The sequence below is a fragment of the Rhagoletis zephyria genome, unplaced genomic scaffold (assembly GCF_001687245.7).
Source record: "Rhagoletis zephyria isolate East Lansing unplaced genomic scaffold, Rhagoletis_zephyria_1.1 Rzeph_scaffold_01099, whole genome shotgun sequence".
In the NCBI taxonomy this organism is placed as follows: domain Eukaryota; kingdom Metazoa; phylum Arthropoda; class Insecta; order Diptera; family Tephritidae; genus Rhagoletis; species Rhagoletis zephyria.
This window is the reverse complement of record NW_016158183.1, coordinates 11,233-28,144: the sequence shown is the minus strand read 5'-3', so window position 1 is coordinate 28,144 and position 16,912 is coordinate 11,233. Positions and strand designations below refer to the sequence as shown.

The following is a 16,912-nucleotide window of genomic DNA, read 5'->3' as shown; positions in this document are numbered from 1 at the left end:
TCAACTACCATTATAGTTTTAACGCGAGCAGCCCACACAACACAATTTCACTCGTTTTTGTGTAGAAGCCAAATACTCAATATTGCACAGTTGAACAAATACTTACTTAGAAGAGGTACATCCGAGAACAAGAAAGAAAAATGAAGATGCGCGCGCAAGTATTTATTTGAACAAAATGAAGTAGTATGTGTAATATATTTTCATTAGATTCGCAAGCGCACTTAATAGTGTGTATAAATATTTAGTTGAGCGCAACGCCCATGTGGGTACTTACTCAGCACACAGTAGATAAGTGGGTTTGTACAACTGCGATATTATGCGCATATATGTATGTATGTATGTATACTCGTAGTCTGCACAAATATTGCGGATTCAATGGTAAGTTTACACCAGCAATGTAAGCTATTTAGCTACGTTTTATCGCTCCTACAAGTGTGTATGAGTATCTAACTATGTAGAAGTACTAAACGCCATAATATTTGGAATGAATTTTGTGTGGAAAATAACTTAAATACAGCATCAATCGCTTAAGTTATTTATACCGCAGCTGTGGTAGGCAACTTATCGAAGAATATATTTTCTTAAAAACATATATTTATTCGCGGAAAGCTATTTTAGCTGCTGAGCATTTTCGTAACTCTTCGAAGCAGAAAATATCCGCACTCTTTCTTGAGAGTGTAGTGTAGTGTAGTATTTGGCAGTTTCAATGCAATTTTCATGTAGCTTCTCACTTATGATTTTCTTGAAATTTTAGGAACGCAAAACATTTACACAGTGCGTCCTTATCCACGAAAGTAATGCCAGTTGACATCTACTTATTCTACTTCACGTAAAAGTATGCTTAAATGCCAAGAATGTGATGAATCGGTTACACTAGTTTAAAGCCAAAAAGCGCACGAATGAAAACATTAAATCCCATGTAAATCTCTAGCTAAGTTCGAAAATTCACATAAATTTTTCTGTTATGCAGTTTTCGAGATATCGCAAAATAACGAGATTTGATTAAAGAAATAAATAAGGGCCTGTCATGATATAAGTAATGCCACCGGCTTAAGATTTTTTTGTTATAAAAATTACTGTCGTAAAAAATTATATAACAAAAGGTTTTTCGATAAACAATTGTTTACTCTTTTACCATTTTTACAAAAAGTACGCGACAATAAAAAAAAATTGTGGATACATATTTTATTTACGTGTTATATTTAGTCAAAAATTTGACAAAATATTAAAATTTTTTCCCCAAAATCGTTTTATTTTATTTTTTTACAATATATGTAAATCGAGAATTTTCCTAGTTTTGTAAACAAAAAATATCTTTTTAATTTTTTGTAAATAAGTCAAAACGTATACAGGTTTTATGTATATGAAAACTAAAGTGCAAGCAAAAAAAAAAACGAATTTAATTACCTTTAATTTGATATATCACTTGCTTTTGTCGGTTAGTCAGCTGTCCAGATGCTAAACATTTTTGTGATCGATGTTTTTGGGGTTTTTGGTTGTTAAAACACAACAAAAGCATTCAATATACATATATATATATGTACATATTGAAATTATGGTATTAAATATGTATATATTTTGCTACAAATTTTCACATAATCATACATATGTATATTTCTTCTTCTTGAGAAAATGTAGCAGCAGATTAGTTTTACATTTCGATGTCCATGAGCAAAATAAAAGCAACAAACTCACAGTAATTTTACTTTGAATGGCTTGGTGTTTATGTAGCTTTACTACTAATTCATGCATATTTCTTAGGAAAGTAAGCTTCTTCATAATAGGCTTAAGTTTACCAATTGCCGTCGAGTATTAGAAATAATAGGATACTAATGATGTAGGATGTAATTTGTCTCGAAATAATTCCCAGTGAATATTTCTATCCGGCTTTCATTAGTTGGGTCAAATAAGCGTTTTACTTTGTATCGATTAAAACATATTTTTCACACGAGTCTCTACGAATCGGCTATGGGATATTGAACATACAAAACTTCTTCAATTTTAAGCAAACGGAAAATGGTTTACCACCTGCAGTTGATTTTTTTTTTAACCAAATTACCCCAACACCAGTGTACTCTGCTTTCTTAGGCATTTTCCAAATGCTCGGTTTGACTTAGTTTAAATAACTTAAAAACTATTTTATACATGTACAGAGATACCAGAAAACTACAGCGAAAATAAAATGCTAAGTAGTTCTTTAAGAGTACTCGGACAATTTTCACTACATGGTACTATTAACCTTTCGTTTACGTACCCTCAAGGTAATATATTTATGTATGCATATAAACACCGTTATATACATATAGTACATATATATGTATGTATTTCTATTTATGCAACATGCATGAATGAATCTTAAGTCATATATTTTCTCTTCAAAACATAACTGCATACATATGTATGTACATACACGCACATATTGTACACTCTGCGTGTGACTACCACCAACTTGCAAGCAAAGTACTCTCTCTACCAGTTTTCATACACCCTGTTACCGGAAATCAAGGCCATTTCAATGATTTACGAGCATTCCCTTATGCTCTTGCGATATATGAAAGTTTTTCTTTCCTCTGCTGGTGGAGCACTGTTATTTCCTCTAGTAACGCTGTTGTTGCTTCTGCGAATCTTAATACTGGTTTCATGATGTCCAGTTTAGTGGTCAGACAAGCTTTAGTACTTAGACGCTGGCATATTGGAGGGATGTGTGACTGTTGTGTGGCATGCTAAGGATAATTTAATACACTTTAATACAGGCACCGCATCGACTATGTGTTGTTACTAAACATTATTAGTTACCTTTTCAAATGCATGTATGAGCGGAATATGAATTTGATGGGATTGGATCTGCAAGTGGCGTCAGAGTGAGTCTGACTCAAGTTCGACAGACAAACTACACTCGGTGCTTCTTTACTGGGCTTTACTAATAATACTCTACCAAATATTTTAAGTAAAATATATTTTCGAGTTTTGCAATCTTATTGGGAAAAATGCTTTTATCGTTTCTTCTAAGACACCATTAGAACCATTTCAAGTTGAAGGATCAGTTATCCCCATGACTTTGATCTTAATATCTTGAGTATTTTTCTCTTTTGTAAAATTTAATAACTAGATACTAAGAAATTATTTTTGATTTTTCGGTCCTCTTTCAGAAATTCTGAGATTTTCTCGAATTTTTCGATATCATTTAATTTTTGGAGATGATTCCATTTGTTTTTTAAGCAGGGACCGTAACAGTTACAACTTTTTTTTTTTAAATCACTGTTTAACAGTTATTTTTTGACTTTTATTTCATTACCCCTCAAATAACAGTTATTTCTGATTTTTATTTTATAAATCCAAAATCACAATTATTTTTAATTTTTATCTAAATAATCTGCAAATAACAGTTAGTTTTGATTTTTAAATTATATGTCTTAGATAACAGTTATCGAAGAATTTTATTTATAAAATAAATATAGAAATAAAAATCAGTCATTGACTTTTACTTTTAAATGTCATCAATATAAATCAGCCATTGACTTTTATTTTTTATGTTTTTGGCAGAGGGAAATTTTTTTGAGACTTCTCGAAACTTTTTCAGATTTTTCAAATTTCTTCGGTGTTTTAGGACTCTTTGCAGATTTTCTCAAGATTTGCAAGTTTTCGGGCAATTTTTCGGTATTTTTGGAGACGGAACTTTTCGGAGTTTTTAAGGTTATTTTAGATTATTTTTTCGCGATATTTCGAACTTTGTTTATTTTTAAATTTTTTAAAGGTTTTCGCCGGAATAATTCAACTATTCAGAATTTTTTCCAGTTTTTTCGGTAGCTTTTGAGACAGTTCGGAATTTTTTGGGACTTTTCGAAACATTTTGGGTGCTTTCTGATCGCGTCGGGACTTATTGGATGTTATGTTTGGATTTTTTTCGTGTTGTTTTTTCCAGGAACTTTTTGGACTTTTTTTGTATATTTTGGGGCATTTGGGATTATTTAAGGATTTTTTCCGAACTTGGGACTTTTTTTGAAATTTTAAGTTCCAACAGTACATGTTAACCTAAAAATTAAAATTAAAATTTCACTAAAATTTTTCAATTATGAAATGCATATTCAGAGCCCGACTATCTGAGCAGTTGACAATGCGCCCGTCATAGGTTGTTGCTGAGCTTGAACAACTGACAGTTCTCTGTAAGAGCAAACACGTCTGTCCTGCAACAGATGCAATAATTTGTTTTTATTTTCAAAAAGTACCTCCAGCTCCCAAATTGGAGACGCCAGCGCATAAGTGATGGTCGCTTGCAGAATGCCGAAGATACATACATAGCTCTGGACTACTTTGCAATATTCTGTTATTCTTGCCAGTTTTCAGTTTTGGCCTAAATATTTCTCATTTCTCCACACAATTACCATACCTTACAAAAATTACAATGGCCTACCAACGAACTCACACTCACATACACACTCCATTATGGCTTGAAAGTATCGTCAATTGTTTCGTAATTTTGCTGTGATTGAAATACCTTAGCTTCTAAATTGCTTTTTCCACTATTATTTATGCCTTGGCTGCTATTTATTGCTAGCCAAGTCAATTTATTGCTTTGCAGCATCGCCTTGTAAGCACTTACCTTTAATGAAATCGACCGCCATCTCCAGTCCATAGGTATCCTTATCGCAATCGTCTAAAATGTGTGCGCCCAGCGTAACATTCGGCAACAGTTGCTGCTTATTCACCTGATCCAGCGTGTAGAGCATGGCCTCGAGCGCCTGAATGCCACCCTGTGGCATAATCGGGCCACATGTGATGCTATCCTCGCGTGAGTGGACCATCATCAGGCCGCCCAGTATGACATCGCCTTCCATTACTGAAGCGTGCTTTACGGGCCATGCAGCACCGGCTGCCGCCGTGGTGCTAGTTGCAGTTGGCGTGGACATGATTGCTGCTGCCGATGCCGATGCCGCTGCTGCTGCGGTGGACATCAAAGCATACTGTGTCGCTATTGTTGGTGTCGTTATTGACGTTAGTCCAGCCAAGGTCGGCAGCAGAAAGAACGTAGTATCTCCTGTTGGCTGAGTACCATTTGCTGCCCAATCTGAGTGTGTTATTGTTGCTGCTGACGTCGTTGGGTGCGCCTTCACGNCGGCAGCAGAAAGAACGTAGTATCTCCTGTTGGCTGAGTACCATTTGCTGTCCAATCTGAGCGTGTTATTGTTGCTGCTGACGCCGTTGGTTGCGCCTTCACTGCGGAGTTCATTACTTTGGACACCAAAGATGTGGCTATTGTCGCTGTGACAGCAGCTTTGGCAGTGGTGCTCGATACTGTCGACGGTTCTGTGGTTGCGTGTGCTGCGGCATTTGAGTTGCCTGCGGCGGTAATACCGATAATGCTCTCTGAAGTGTTATTGCATGCGCTTTTTGGGTTATTGCTAGTTGTATCCGCCAATACAGCTGTTGTAGTTGTTGTTGGCGACCATTTGGCAGGCGTAGCATTGGTTGTATTGCTATTTGAGGTATCAGGAATTGTGACTGTTGTTTGAAGTAATGTGCCTGTTGTAACATTTTTTATTGTTGTAATTGGTTTTTCAGTCGCTTGATTGTGCTTTGGCAATCTGTTGGAATTAAATAGACCTGAGGCATTATTTCCGCTCTCATTGTTAGCGTCAATGTTGGTCCTCATTGTTGCAGCGCTAGCACCCGTCTGCGCCACCGCATCCACATCTGTTGCGTTGTCATGTGTTGCTTTGGAAAGTTTCATGTTGGTGGCATTTACATTTGGGGCTGCGTAATGAAGCTGGTGCGTATTGTTCGCATTGATTTCCGCCTCAGTCGCCGCTGCTGCAGCTGCTCCATTTACCAGCCGTTCGCCGACATCCAAATTGATTATCGTGGTAGCATCCATGTGGCTCACTGTGCGCGCGCTCATCATTTCCTCTAGCATTGTGTTTACTGTGGCTGTTGTGGTTGTACTCGTTGTTGGCGCTTTTTCTTTTGCTTCCGCTTTTGAGTTATCATCGTTGGCGTCCTCCTTCGCGACCACTTCGCCATCAGCGTTGAACAATGTGGCATTCAGCTTTAGTGCCTCACCCGTTCGCATGTCAGGGCGGCGTATGTAGGCTGCTACTCGGTTTTGCCTTTGTTGCCAGTCTGCCATAGTCTCGCTTTCGGTGCGCTCGTTGTAATCCAACAGCGGTAGCGGCAAACTAACAGCATCCCAATCACTTTGTTTGATAGTCTGCCGTTGAGCGTCTCGCGTTTCATTTCCCTTATCGCTTGTAAAGCGGCTGTCGTCCTTTAATAGAGGGATTGAGATGAGCTGTACTTCTTCGACGGCGGGCTGTTGCGCTGCCATTTCATTGGTTGTGCGCTTACTATCATTAAATGTGGCGAGTGTGCAGTTTTGCGGCTTCATTAAGAGATTTACGAATTTTTTCCTTTCCTCCATCTGCGGAGTGATTGCTGGCGTGAGCTGTTTCGGGTGATTTTCGAGGTGTAACTTTGGCGGTACAACTAATCCAGGCTCTATTTTCTTGCTAGGCGCATTTAAAATTGTTTCTCCCGCTATAATATTTTCATTTGTAGCATGCAAATTTTTTGTGAGTTTCACTTGTTTATTGGGTAAATTTTTTGCTAGTTCATTCTCCTGTTGNGCTAGGCGCATTTAAAATTGTTTCTCCCGCTATAATATTTTCATTTGTAGTATGCAAATTTTTTGTGAGTTTCACTTGTTTATTGGGTAAATTTTTTGCTAGTTCATTCTCCTGTTCGTGTTCGTTAATCTCCACAATTGGTTGTGCCGTCATTTTTGCGCTGTAATTCACATTAACTAGTAAACTTTTTTTGATCGGTTCCTTCGCATTTAGTAAAGTTTCTTTTGCGCCTATAGCTTTGGTATCTGCCGCATTGCTATCTATCATCGGCCTGCGCTTAAAACCCGCAGCTTTCAGTTCACTTGTGTTAGTGTAGCTGTCCGCAATTTTGCTGTTATTATTCCCAAGCGTAAATAGTGTTTGACGTTCCGTCATATTTGTCTTATTTAAAAAATGTATGCCTTGCATTTCCGCTGAGTTATTTACTTTGCTCTGAGCTTCTGCGAAATCTGTGCTTTGGCGCGCATTAGTCAGCTTCTGCTCTAGCTGCTTTTCGTCTTGTCTCCACAATGACTCAGCTGCCACAGCTACACTGAACTCACCCGCTCGCTGCTTGGACACAGTAGTCGTAGGTTCATCGTCGCCGACTTGTTTGTTTGCATATTTCAGTGCGCGCTGCAGTTCTTCAGGCACTTTTCTCTTGCTGTCTCCTCGCTGGCTGTAGCCCGCGCTTTCGGCCACTGCCTGCTTACTCAAATCAACGTTCGCCCTAAATTCTGTCTCGCTTCTTGTTTTTTGCCACAACTTGGCCTCATCTGTTGACTTGTCGCGGTTAAGCTTCGGCATTGCATTCTCATTTGTGCCACTTAAGCTTTTATTTGTGCTGCCTCCATGAGTGGCGCTTTGGTTGTTTGCAAGTTTTGCTTGTTCGCCAATTTTGGTGAAAGTTTCCACTGACTTCGCTGCCTTGTTCTTCACTTTGGCCAGCTTAGGATTTTTTCGTTCAGCACTAACTGCTTCGAACAACATTTTATGCTGCTGCTGCTGCTGCCGTGCTGCTAATTCACTTTGATTGTTAGGTTTCTTTAAAGTTTGCTGTTTACTAAAGAATAGCTCATTTAGCGCTAAAATATTTTCAGTTTCATACACTCGTTCTCCGAGCGCCGCCAACTGCTCCTCACGAGGCTTTGATTGCCAGTTTGTTTCCTTCAATTCTGGTCTCTGCATTTTTCTTCGCTTCTCGGCAAGGTTAAGTCCATCTATTTGCACGGCTACTGCCGCATTCGGTGCTTGGCTAAAGTACTTGTCTTTCCCTGCCACCTCACCTTCCAGTGGCATGGGAATTTGTTGCGCTTTCGACTTTGTCGGCAAGTGGTCGCTTTGCTGTTCCAAGTGGTTGCTTTGTCGACGTGGCTTGTGTGTGATCAACTGTGATTCTTGAGCTGGCGGCTTTGTGTGCACTAAATACATCGCTTCTGTCTCTGTGTATCCTCGCTGCAGATCCATTTGACTTTTGGAAATTGATTGCTGCGGTGGTGGAAAACCTCTTTGCCGCCCACCTTGCACACTGTCTGCTAATTGCTTTGCGCCTTTCGAAGCTTGATGTGCTACTCTTACACCGCCTACTGCATGCAAATCATTTTGCTTAAAATGCTTTTGCTCCGCTTGCTCATTTCCTGACTGCGCTGGCATAGTCAACTCATCTGTCAGTGCAGCCAATTCAGCGCTTATCGGCTTCTCACTCTTAGCTGACTTTGCATTTTCATTGTTAAAACTCGGCTTTGTGTTTGTAAGCTTTAGTCGCGCTAAGCGCCTTTCAAGATTATTATTGTCTACCGTCGGTTGCACGCCTTTATTTTCTTTTAAATTTCTTCCTACCTGCTCTGACTTTTCGTCTTTAGAGCTTACAGTTTGAATAACTCTTGGCTTCTCCGCGGAATCAGACCACCCCTCCTTCACGCTGTCAGCTCTTAAGCCGCCTTCAGCTGAACTACTTGAAATTGTTGGCAAAATATTTACTGTCATCGCTGACTTGGAATTTAAACTCTCGTCTCGTCGTCCCGCCACAGTAGCACTTTCGCTTGTACGCAATGCTGCAGCGAATACCTTACTAGAGCTTTTGCCGTTTTTTACCTCCTCTGCGAATACTTTGCTTGTTACTTCAGGGTCAGAAGTAACCTTCATCGTTGTTGAGTTAACTATTTGTGTGATCGTTGTTGGTGTTGTTGTTGCCATGCTTACTGTACTAGCTGGTCTAACAAATTGCGACATTTGTTTGAAACTTGTATTGGCTACCTTGTTGGCGCCTCTGCTGATTAGAGAGTCATTGCCATACCCATCCCCATCTCCATCATCCACGCGAAGTTTGTAAACAGCTGGAGCATCTGCATCAACATCGCTATTACCTGTTTGACTTAGCGTAAGTGGCTGCCTTACTTTCGGCGTTCGTGCCGTTATTGGCATAGCTTTCAGCCATAAGAATGCCACTTTACTGCTGCTCTGAGACTCACTGGCCTTCGTTGCTGCCGCATTGCTATTCGCTGCCGCCGCCCGACTCCCGTTATTATCCCCAGTTTCCTTCTTGCCACTGGCATTCAACTCCGCTATGCTGCTAATAGCTGACGTTAAATGCAGCTGTGACAGTTTGGTCATATCTTGTTTCTCTAAGCGCTCAACCACCTTTGCACCACCCATTAATGCCCGCACCTGGGTGAGTGCGCTGAAACCACTAAAGTTTTTGTATTTTGTGCTGTTGCTAGTCAAAAATGTGTAATTCGCAGCAACAAGTTTACTATTCCCGTTTATTAGTGTTGCCATTGTCGTTGCCTCAACTTCGTCCCCCTCAACGCTGAATTCTTCTTTTGTTTTTGTCGGTTGCATCCGCAACGATGTTGCTAACAATTTATTCGACATTTGTTTTTGTAGCTCTTTTTGTTTCACTCGCATTTTGTTAACATCACTCATTTGTGCAACTTCCTGCAACTCACTGCCTCCGTTCATCAACACTTGCCCCCTGGCAATGCCGTCGCTTTCGAAAGTGGCCTTCTTCATTGCCAATGCCATTTTCTTTGCCGTGACTGCGCCAACAATCTCGCCACTAATGACTTTTGATTTATTAACTGCATTTGAATGCAGCTGCAACATTTCAAAGCTGCCAACTGACCGCGGAGCGCCCGCCTGCTGCTGCTGCTGTTCACTTTGGTTGGCAGTTGTGGATGTTGGAGACACCAACACCAGCAGTAAAAGTAGTAGTGGTGTTGCCGCAACAGTAATCATGTTAATTATAGTTGGTTGTTGCGGCGCGTTTGGCAAATAGTTGCTGGCCTCACTAACTCTGTTTCGCCTCCCCATGGCGTGGCACATCAATGCGCAGCGGCTGCGCGACCTCTGAAAGCCAGCTAATGCGTTTTGGCGTCGTTGTGGTTGTTGTTGTTGTAATGTTGGTATCACAAATGCTCTCGTTGACAGTGTGCGTGTGTTTAGAGTGAACGATGGACTCTAGTTTCGGTTACATAGATGAGCCACAAAATGCTGGGACGTATGATTAATTAATTACTAATTGAGCATCATCGCTCATAAATACTTGATTAAAAATTTGTTTGCGTTACTTGAAACCTTTGCGCATATTCACAACCCTGTAGATATTTTAACGGTAAGGTATTCCAGTATGGAGTCATTTTTCATGTTGTCACCTGCAAAAAAGGAAATAAAAAATGTTTACTTTAAGAACCAGTTTGAAAGTTTTAAAAATGATTAATTTTTTTATATCGATAAATATATATATACACATTCACGAAGGTTAATATGCACACGGATAATTATAACGATAAAATCATCGATAAACGTTTCAATATTGCCGACATGTCACCATATCGTTACATATGTATGTAACCATAGCGGTTTGTAGCCGAAAGCAAATCTGCTTTTGATTTTGAATTTTTATTTGATTTTTCTGATGTCGCTGCGAACAAAAAATTAAAGCACCTAAATGAACATTTGTTTTCATTTATTTTATTTTTATGCACCTTAAGAGTTTGAAGAGCATTATTAAGTGAGATTTTCAAAAAACTTTTCGTCTTATTAAACACAGTTTATTTTTTTTTATGGATAAGGGTGTTAGCTAATATATTTTCGAAGGTAAATTTAATTTATACTTCTATAACTCGATTCAACATATCTTGCNTTTTCTGATGTCGCTGCGAACAAAAAATTAAAGCACCTAAATGAACATTTTATTTTCATTTATTTTATTTTTATGCACCTTAAGAGTTTGAAGAGCATTATTAAGTGAGATTTTCAAAAAACTTGTCGACTTATTAAACACAGTTAATCTTTTTTTATGGATAATATATTTTCGAAGGTAAATTTAATTTATACTTCTATAACTCGATTCAACATATCTTGTACTTTAACTTTGTCTGAATAAACATTTTTAAATCGTTGGCTAACCGTAACGCAAATACCTTCGACAGTATACTTTCTTATCTTACCAATTTAATAGTTTGATACAAATTTTTAAACAGGTGGCAATCATCCTAAAAAATATTTTTGGCGCTAAATATTCCTAAACCCCTTTGGTTTGATACCAATATTTCAATATTTAACTTATATTATCAATTAAATCATATTAAAATTTTGAGGCAATTGGAAACCTTCCACGAAAGTATTTTAAAATTTTAAACAAACGGCAACTCTATATTATTTTCCTATAATTTGAAGTTAGGCCGTTAGAAAGCCATCGGTGAAAACTGCATTCGATTCCATGCATTGCATGCAGACAGCCGGTTTTTTCTTCATTTTTTCTTTCAAATTGCAATTTTCGAATAACTCGAGACCCGGTTTCTGCCAAAAGCCGAATAATCGAGCACTCTAGTACATACCCTTACTGACGATGAGGCATGCTTTATAAAAAGTTTGCTCTAACGAACATTTTGTGAAACAAGTTTGATTCGTTCTCCCAAAAGCTGTTTGTTTTCTTGGACTAATTACTTGATCCGAGGCATCGGCCGTTTTCTTGCCAGTAGATAGTTCCAACAGTTATGAAAAAAAATCGATTATAGCGCTTTATTCGTCATAAATCCAAACATGTGTATGCGTAAAGTAGCAAACGCCTGGCATACCCATATGCACAGTGCAGTAGACCACACCGCTGTAGTTACCACGCTGAAGGTATAAGCTTTGAGAGTAGGCCTTGGCTAGCGCATGCCCGAATGTACCTACTGACCAACAGTGCCTTTTGTAGACCAAGAAAAATAAATCTGTAATACCTTGCCTCGATATTCTCTTTAACATTGCTTCTGGGTCTGATTAGTAAATATGTGCTCGGCGCCCCTACAAAATAATTTTTCCTTTTTAAGCCCATTTCCAACGTTTTCAATCATTACTTGTTCAGTGTTTTTTTTTCGTAGTAAGTGGATTATGATTTTTCTTTAAAAAACTCCATCTAAGGAGAATGGTTTTCGATGTACAGGTAAACTGAATACGCAAAATAGTTTTTCTTGTTTAAGCTTAGAATCCAGTTCTCAAAAAAATCATAAAGGCAGTATCACACGATTGGGAATTTGCCCAAAATTTGTTGAAAATTATATCACAATCGTGTGAATGCACAAATATTTTTGTTTATCCCAATCAATTTGTTCAAATTTTTCAATAGAAGTTCGCTGTATTGTACCAATAGAGTGACTACAAAAAAATTTCCATCCCAATTTTTATCGTGTGACACTGCCTTAAGAAATACTTTTCATTCTTTCTCTTGCTTGAAAAAACACTTTGCTCTTGCTTTAAATTTTCCTAGAGAAATAAATATACGAGCATTTTTTTCTTGCGTTCTGCAAACTGATTTAAGAAAATTTTATAGATAAAAATTTCTTTTCCATTTCTTGTGCGCCATTTCATATGAATTTTTAGTTTTTCTTGAGGGCTGGAAAGAGTCCTTTAATTCAAAAATCGTTTCAAATTTTAAAAATGTAACCATTTATGTGAATATTAAATAAACTAAATTAATTTTTTTATTTTTCAACTTAATTTTCAGAAAAATCCCGTCTCCTTTGAAAATCTAGGCCCGGAAGAAACGCCCTGTTTGCATCATCAATCTTTATTTCTAACTTACGCTTGACCTAGATTTGGTATAGGCATGTTTCTTTTAAGTAAGTAAGCTACAACTCTAGCTTCTTTTCGAGCAGATTACAGTTTAAACCAACCTACTTATTTGTAGAACGTTTAACCATTTTCCCGCATTTTATAAGAGCATTATCCAACAACAAATGGGCAAAGAGCAAGATGGAGCCTTCGTTTTGAGTTTTGAGTAGGTCATCTCTGTGCTAGATATTTCAACCGAACCAAACCGCCCTACATGCATTGATGAGACTACATATTCGTGCCCCAGTAATGAAACGCCCTATTTTCGTACTTTAGTGCTCAATAACAATTCGGTCGAATGCTAAGGAAATGCTTTTTTGATCTCTTAATTTCAGTAGCCTACTGGACTGTCTGTCGCAATTCTACTCCTGAGTTATTTAAATAGCCTTACTTAACACGCACAAAAGCCAATTTTAAATCTCCCTCAAATCTCATACTTTGGCAACCAGGATTTTTCAGCCTACCAAAATTTTTTATATCTATCGGACTGGATTTAAGGTGAGCTCATTTGCATTTAGATTCTTTTAACGTTTACGAAATTAAATCCCAGTTCCTACAAACTTAAATCTTTATTTCGAAAACAACTAAACCCCCGGCGTTTTATTAATTTACTTAAAACACTTGAAAGTTTTTCCTTGGTGTTGCCAAACTCTCAGTTTTCAATAGCAAGCAGCTACTCTATGAAAATTTTTGCAAATAAAATTACAAATTAGCCAGACAATGGCGAGAGTAATAACAATAACAATAATGATTATGGTAATGATAATAAAACCGATAATCCGATTAGCGATGGCGGATAACTACGCGCGATTCACCTGTAAAATTTGAGTGCCATTAAAACGCTTAATTTAATATCGAATCTAAAAGCATATACACACATAACATACGTATGTATGTATGTACAGCATTTCGCTTGTTTCATAATTATATTAATTACGACAAAGTTTCGAATAACCAAAGTATTCACTTAATGGAAAATTAATAGCTGCGAGTATATATACAAACAGCGCATTTTTCTATTGTTCCCCAGCGGACCAACAGACAGACCTTTAGCGAAAGCCCAGCAAAACGCACAAGAGCATTTCAGCTTGAATTTTGCGATAAAAATCAGAGGCCAAGGGAAATGAAACTTTGACTGGCACAAACTGAACGATATGAAAATAATATTGCTTTCGTTGCCCAATTCATTTGCGAAAGTTTTGCCGGCTTAAATCTCGCATTTCACTCGCGGTATCATTTTCGAGCATTTGATCCGAGATATACACATATTCGGTGCCTTTGTAAAGACGTCTTAGATCTTATGGCATAGGTAATGTGACCAACTATTTCATAGCTCAAAGAAGTACAGGTTAGATTGGGTTGAAGTTAACGTGGCTAATTTCGATCCCCGAGAGCTCAGTGTTTGTTCAGAAGTGCGAGCCAAAATGTTTCCATCTTAGCCTCGCGAAGGTTGAACAGTCTAAAAGAAAGTGTTTAAGTGATTCCACTTCATCTTCCTCTTGACAGAAGATCGGAGAAGTGCAGGACCTGTGGGGAGATTTTTAACCAGTTAGCGACAATTTTCGAATCTCTATCGAACTTTCTGACTCAAAAATATTTATACCATGCAAAAGGATCGGTCGAAATTCCTAGTCTCACCGCACGACGACTTTAATGGTTTGAACGAATTTATCATCCAGGCCATGTGACGAATTTTCGAATTGCTATCGAACTTTCTGACTCAAAAATATTTATACGATGCGTCAAAAAGTGCGATAGCGATCCGAAAATTGTCGCTAACTGGTTACAGAATCTCCCTCCTGTAGTATAAAATATCGCAAAGACGTAGATTTGACTGTACTTCGAAGAACGAAGTACAACAGCGAAAAAACAAGTACTGTACTTCCGAAAGAGGTGCGGTTGGTCACATTAGGCATAGGTGCGCGAAAAAAACTGATTTTCTTTTTTGGGGTTTTACTTGATTTTAGGTATTTTATCTCGCTGTTTTTTTACTAATATTATGTTGGCATAACGATTCTACGATTTTTATCCATAAAGCTTGAGGACTGTAGTTGAGCAATTAACAAGTTTCATTTTGGTGACTATGGTAATTTCCGCGGTTTTGCAACTAGTTGATGGGTGGTTTGGCGAAATCAGCGACGAAATTCAACTTTAGCTCGTAGTTTAAAAAAGAGACACACTTAGTAGGTACAATGTAGTCTCATTTACTAGTACCTTATGGAAAAACTACCACTTTGTGACCAGCGCCTCAATTCAATGCTTCAAAATTTTTCCAACTGGGTCACACGCAACAACACAACAGGAACACTTAAATACCAAGCGCATGGCCGAATGTGAAATTGTGGTGAACATAATATAAAAGCAAGCAGGCGGGAATAAAAGCTGAAAGAGAAAAAATTCTAAATTCAAGGTGAACGCAGACAACAAAGGTGGTTCTTTCCCGCGAATATCATCATCGTCGTCGCCCTCCCCGCCATCTGGGTACCGTTGAGTGGAGGTAATGACGCGTGCAGCTATGTAGCAGCGGCGAATATGAGCAGCGAGTTTGCGTGGCGTCACTGCGATGTTCGTAATTTCAAAATGTAATGGTGATAGCAAAAGCAAAAGCGACAGTTAGGTTGCAAACAGAGTGGAAGCGAAGCCGAAGACGAAAAACAGTGCGGTAGTAAACATATGAAAGTGATCACAGTGCAAGCAAAGACGGAGACGAAGATGAAGATGTTGCGCAAGCGGTCAGCTTGAAACAGTGCGGTACTGTTTTCAAAGACGAATCGCTTGCTGTGATGAGTTGTTTACAATTTATTTAACTGTTTGCAATTGTGAAAAAACGCGTTTTTTAAGAAATTGGATAAATTTTTGGTAAAATGTAATCACACGTATTAATTGGCATTCTTGTATATTCGAAAAATTTCTGTCCGTCTTGCCGTAACACATAATACAAGTGGCGAAATTCTCCAAAAGTTGTCCTATGCAAATTATTTCATGAATTGCTTTTTTTTCTTTACTTTCTTTTAATTTTATCTAACAACAAGTAAGAAAGTCTAAGTTCGGGCGGAGCCGAACATTAAATACCCGGCGCAAGTATTAAAGATATGTTTTCCACCTTGCCGAAAGCTACCGCTACATGATAAGCCGGGGTGTATACATTTTAGATAAATTAGCGTCCTTAAATTTCGAGCATTTCTGAAATTTATTGTTATATGAAAAGCGGCCGTAATTTAAGACCGATTTCAACAATTTTCAACGGTTTGCTTTTATGTGGCAAGCACAATAATCATACCGAGTTTGGTACAAATTGCTAGAACGGTTAGCGAGATACATATATGTAATCACAAGTGGGCGGTGCCACGCCCATTTTCCAAAATTTTATCTTAAACGTATTTCTTGGTAAAGAATTGTTGCAACCATCAATTTTGAATAAATTAGCTTTGATATTTACTGATTTATCGAAGATTTTGTATTTCTCGAAATTACCGTTATATGGAATGTGGGCGTGGTTATTGTCCGATTTTAAAAAGTTTCGGCCATTTGGTATGCTGTACCAGGACCAACAACTGTGCCAAGTTTGGAAGAAATTTGTGCAGCGGTTACCAAGATATACACATGTAACCATAAGTGGGCGTGGCTACGCCCATTTGCCAAAATTTTAAAACATTCTTATTTTTCGTCTAAAACTCATTGTAAATATCAATTTTGAGTGAATAATCTTCAGTAGTTACTAAAATATCGCAGTTTTCGTATTTCTGAAAATTACCGTTATATGGGAGGTAGGCGTGGTTATTGTCCGATTTCGCCTATTTTCAATACCATCCGTCCTACGCCCAAAAGAAGTTCACGTACCAAGTTTCATTAAGATATCTCAATTTTTACTCGAGTTATCATGTGCACAGACGGACAGACGGACGGACGGACGGACGGACGGACGGACGGACAGACAGTCACCGCTTAATCGATTTCTCTTTTCATTCTGATCATTTATGTATACATTTGTCTATATCTATCTCGATTCGTTTTGCCTGTTACAAACAACCGTTATGTGAACAAAGTTATAATACCCTTGTGCACAAGTGCGCTCGGGTATAAAAAGGGTTTTATTTAGAAACAAATCTTCATATCATTCATCTTCCACTATGTACACTCGCCAGCTTGCCCGCAACGCAAGCAATTCGTCTTCGGCTTCGTCTTCATCTTCGTCTTCGGCTTCGCTTCCACTC

The 16,912-nt window shown here is 38.2% G+C and overlaps 1 protein-coding gene across 1 annotated transcript in view; it reads right to left on the bottom strand.

Annotated features, from left to right (window-relative positions):
* LOC108362783 (uncharacterized) overlaps positions 1 to 9,836 on the bottom strand; it is a 72,675-nt gene extending 62,839 nt beyond the window's left edge. Inside the window, exons 1-3 of the mRNA XM_017615928.1 lie at positions 6,696 to 9,836; positions 5,162 to 6,439; positions 4,601 to 5,105 (exon numbers count right to left, since the gene is read on the bottom strand). Of these exons, the coding sequence (XP_017471417.1) occupies positions 4,601 to 5,105; positions 5,162 to 6,439; positions 6,696 to 9,836 (4,924 nt within the window). The remainder of the gene's footprint in view (positions 1 to 4,600; positions 5,106 to 5,161; positions 6,440 to 6,695) is intronic.
* Between the last annotated feature and the right edge of the window lie 7,076 nt (positions 9,837 to 16,912).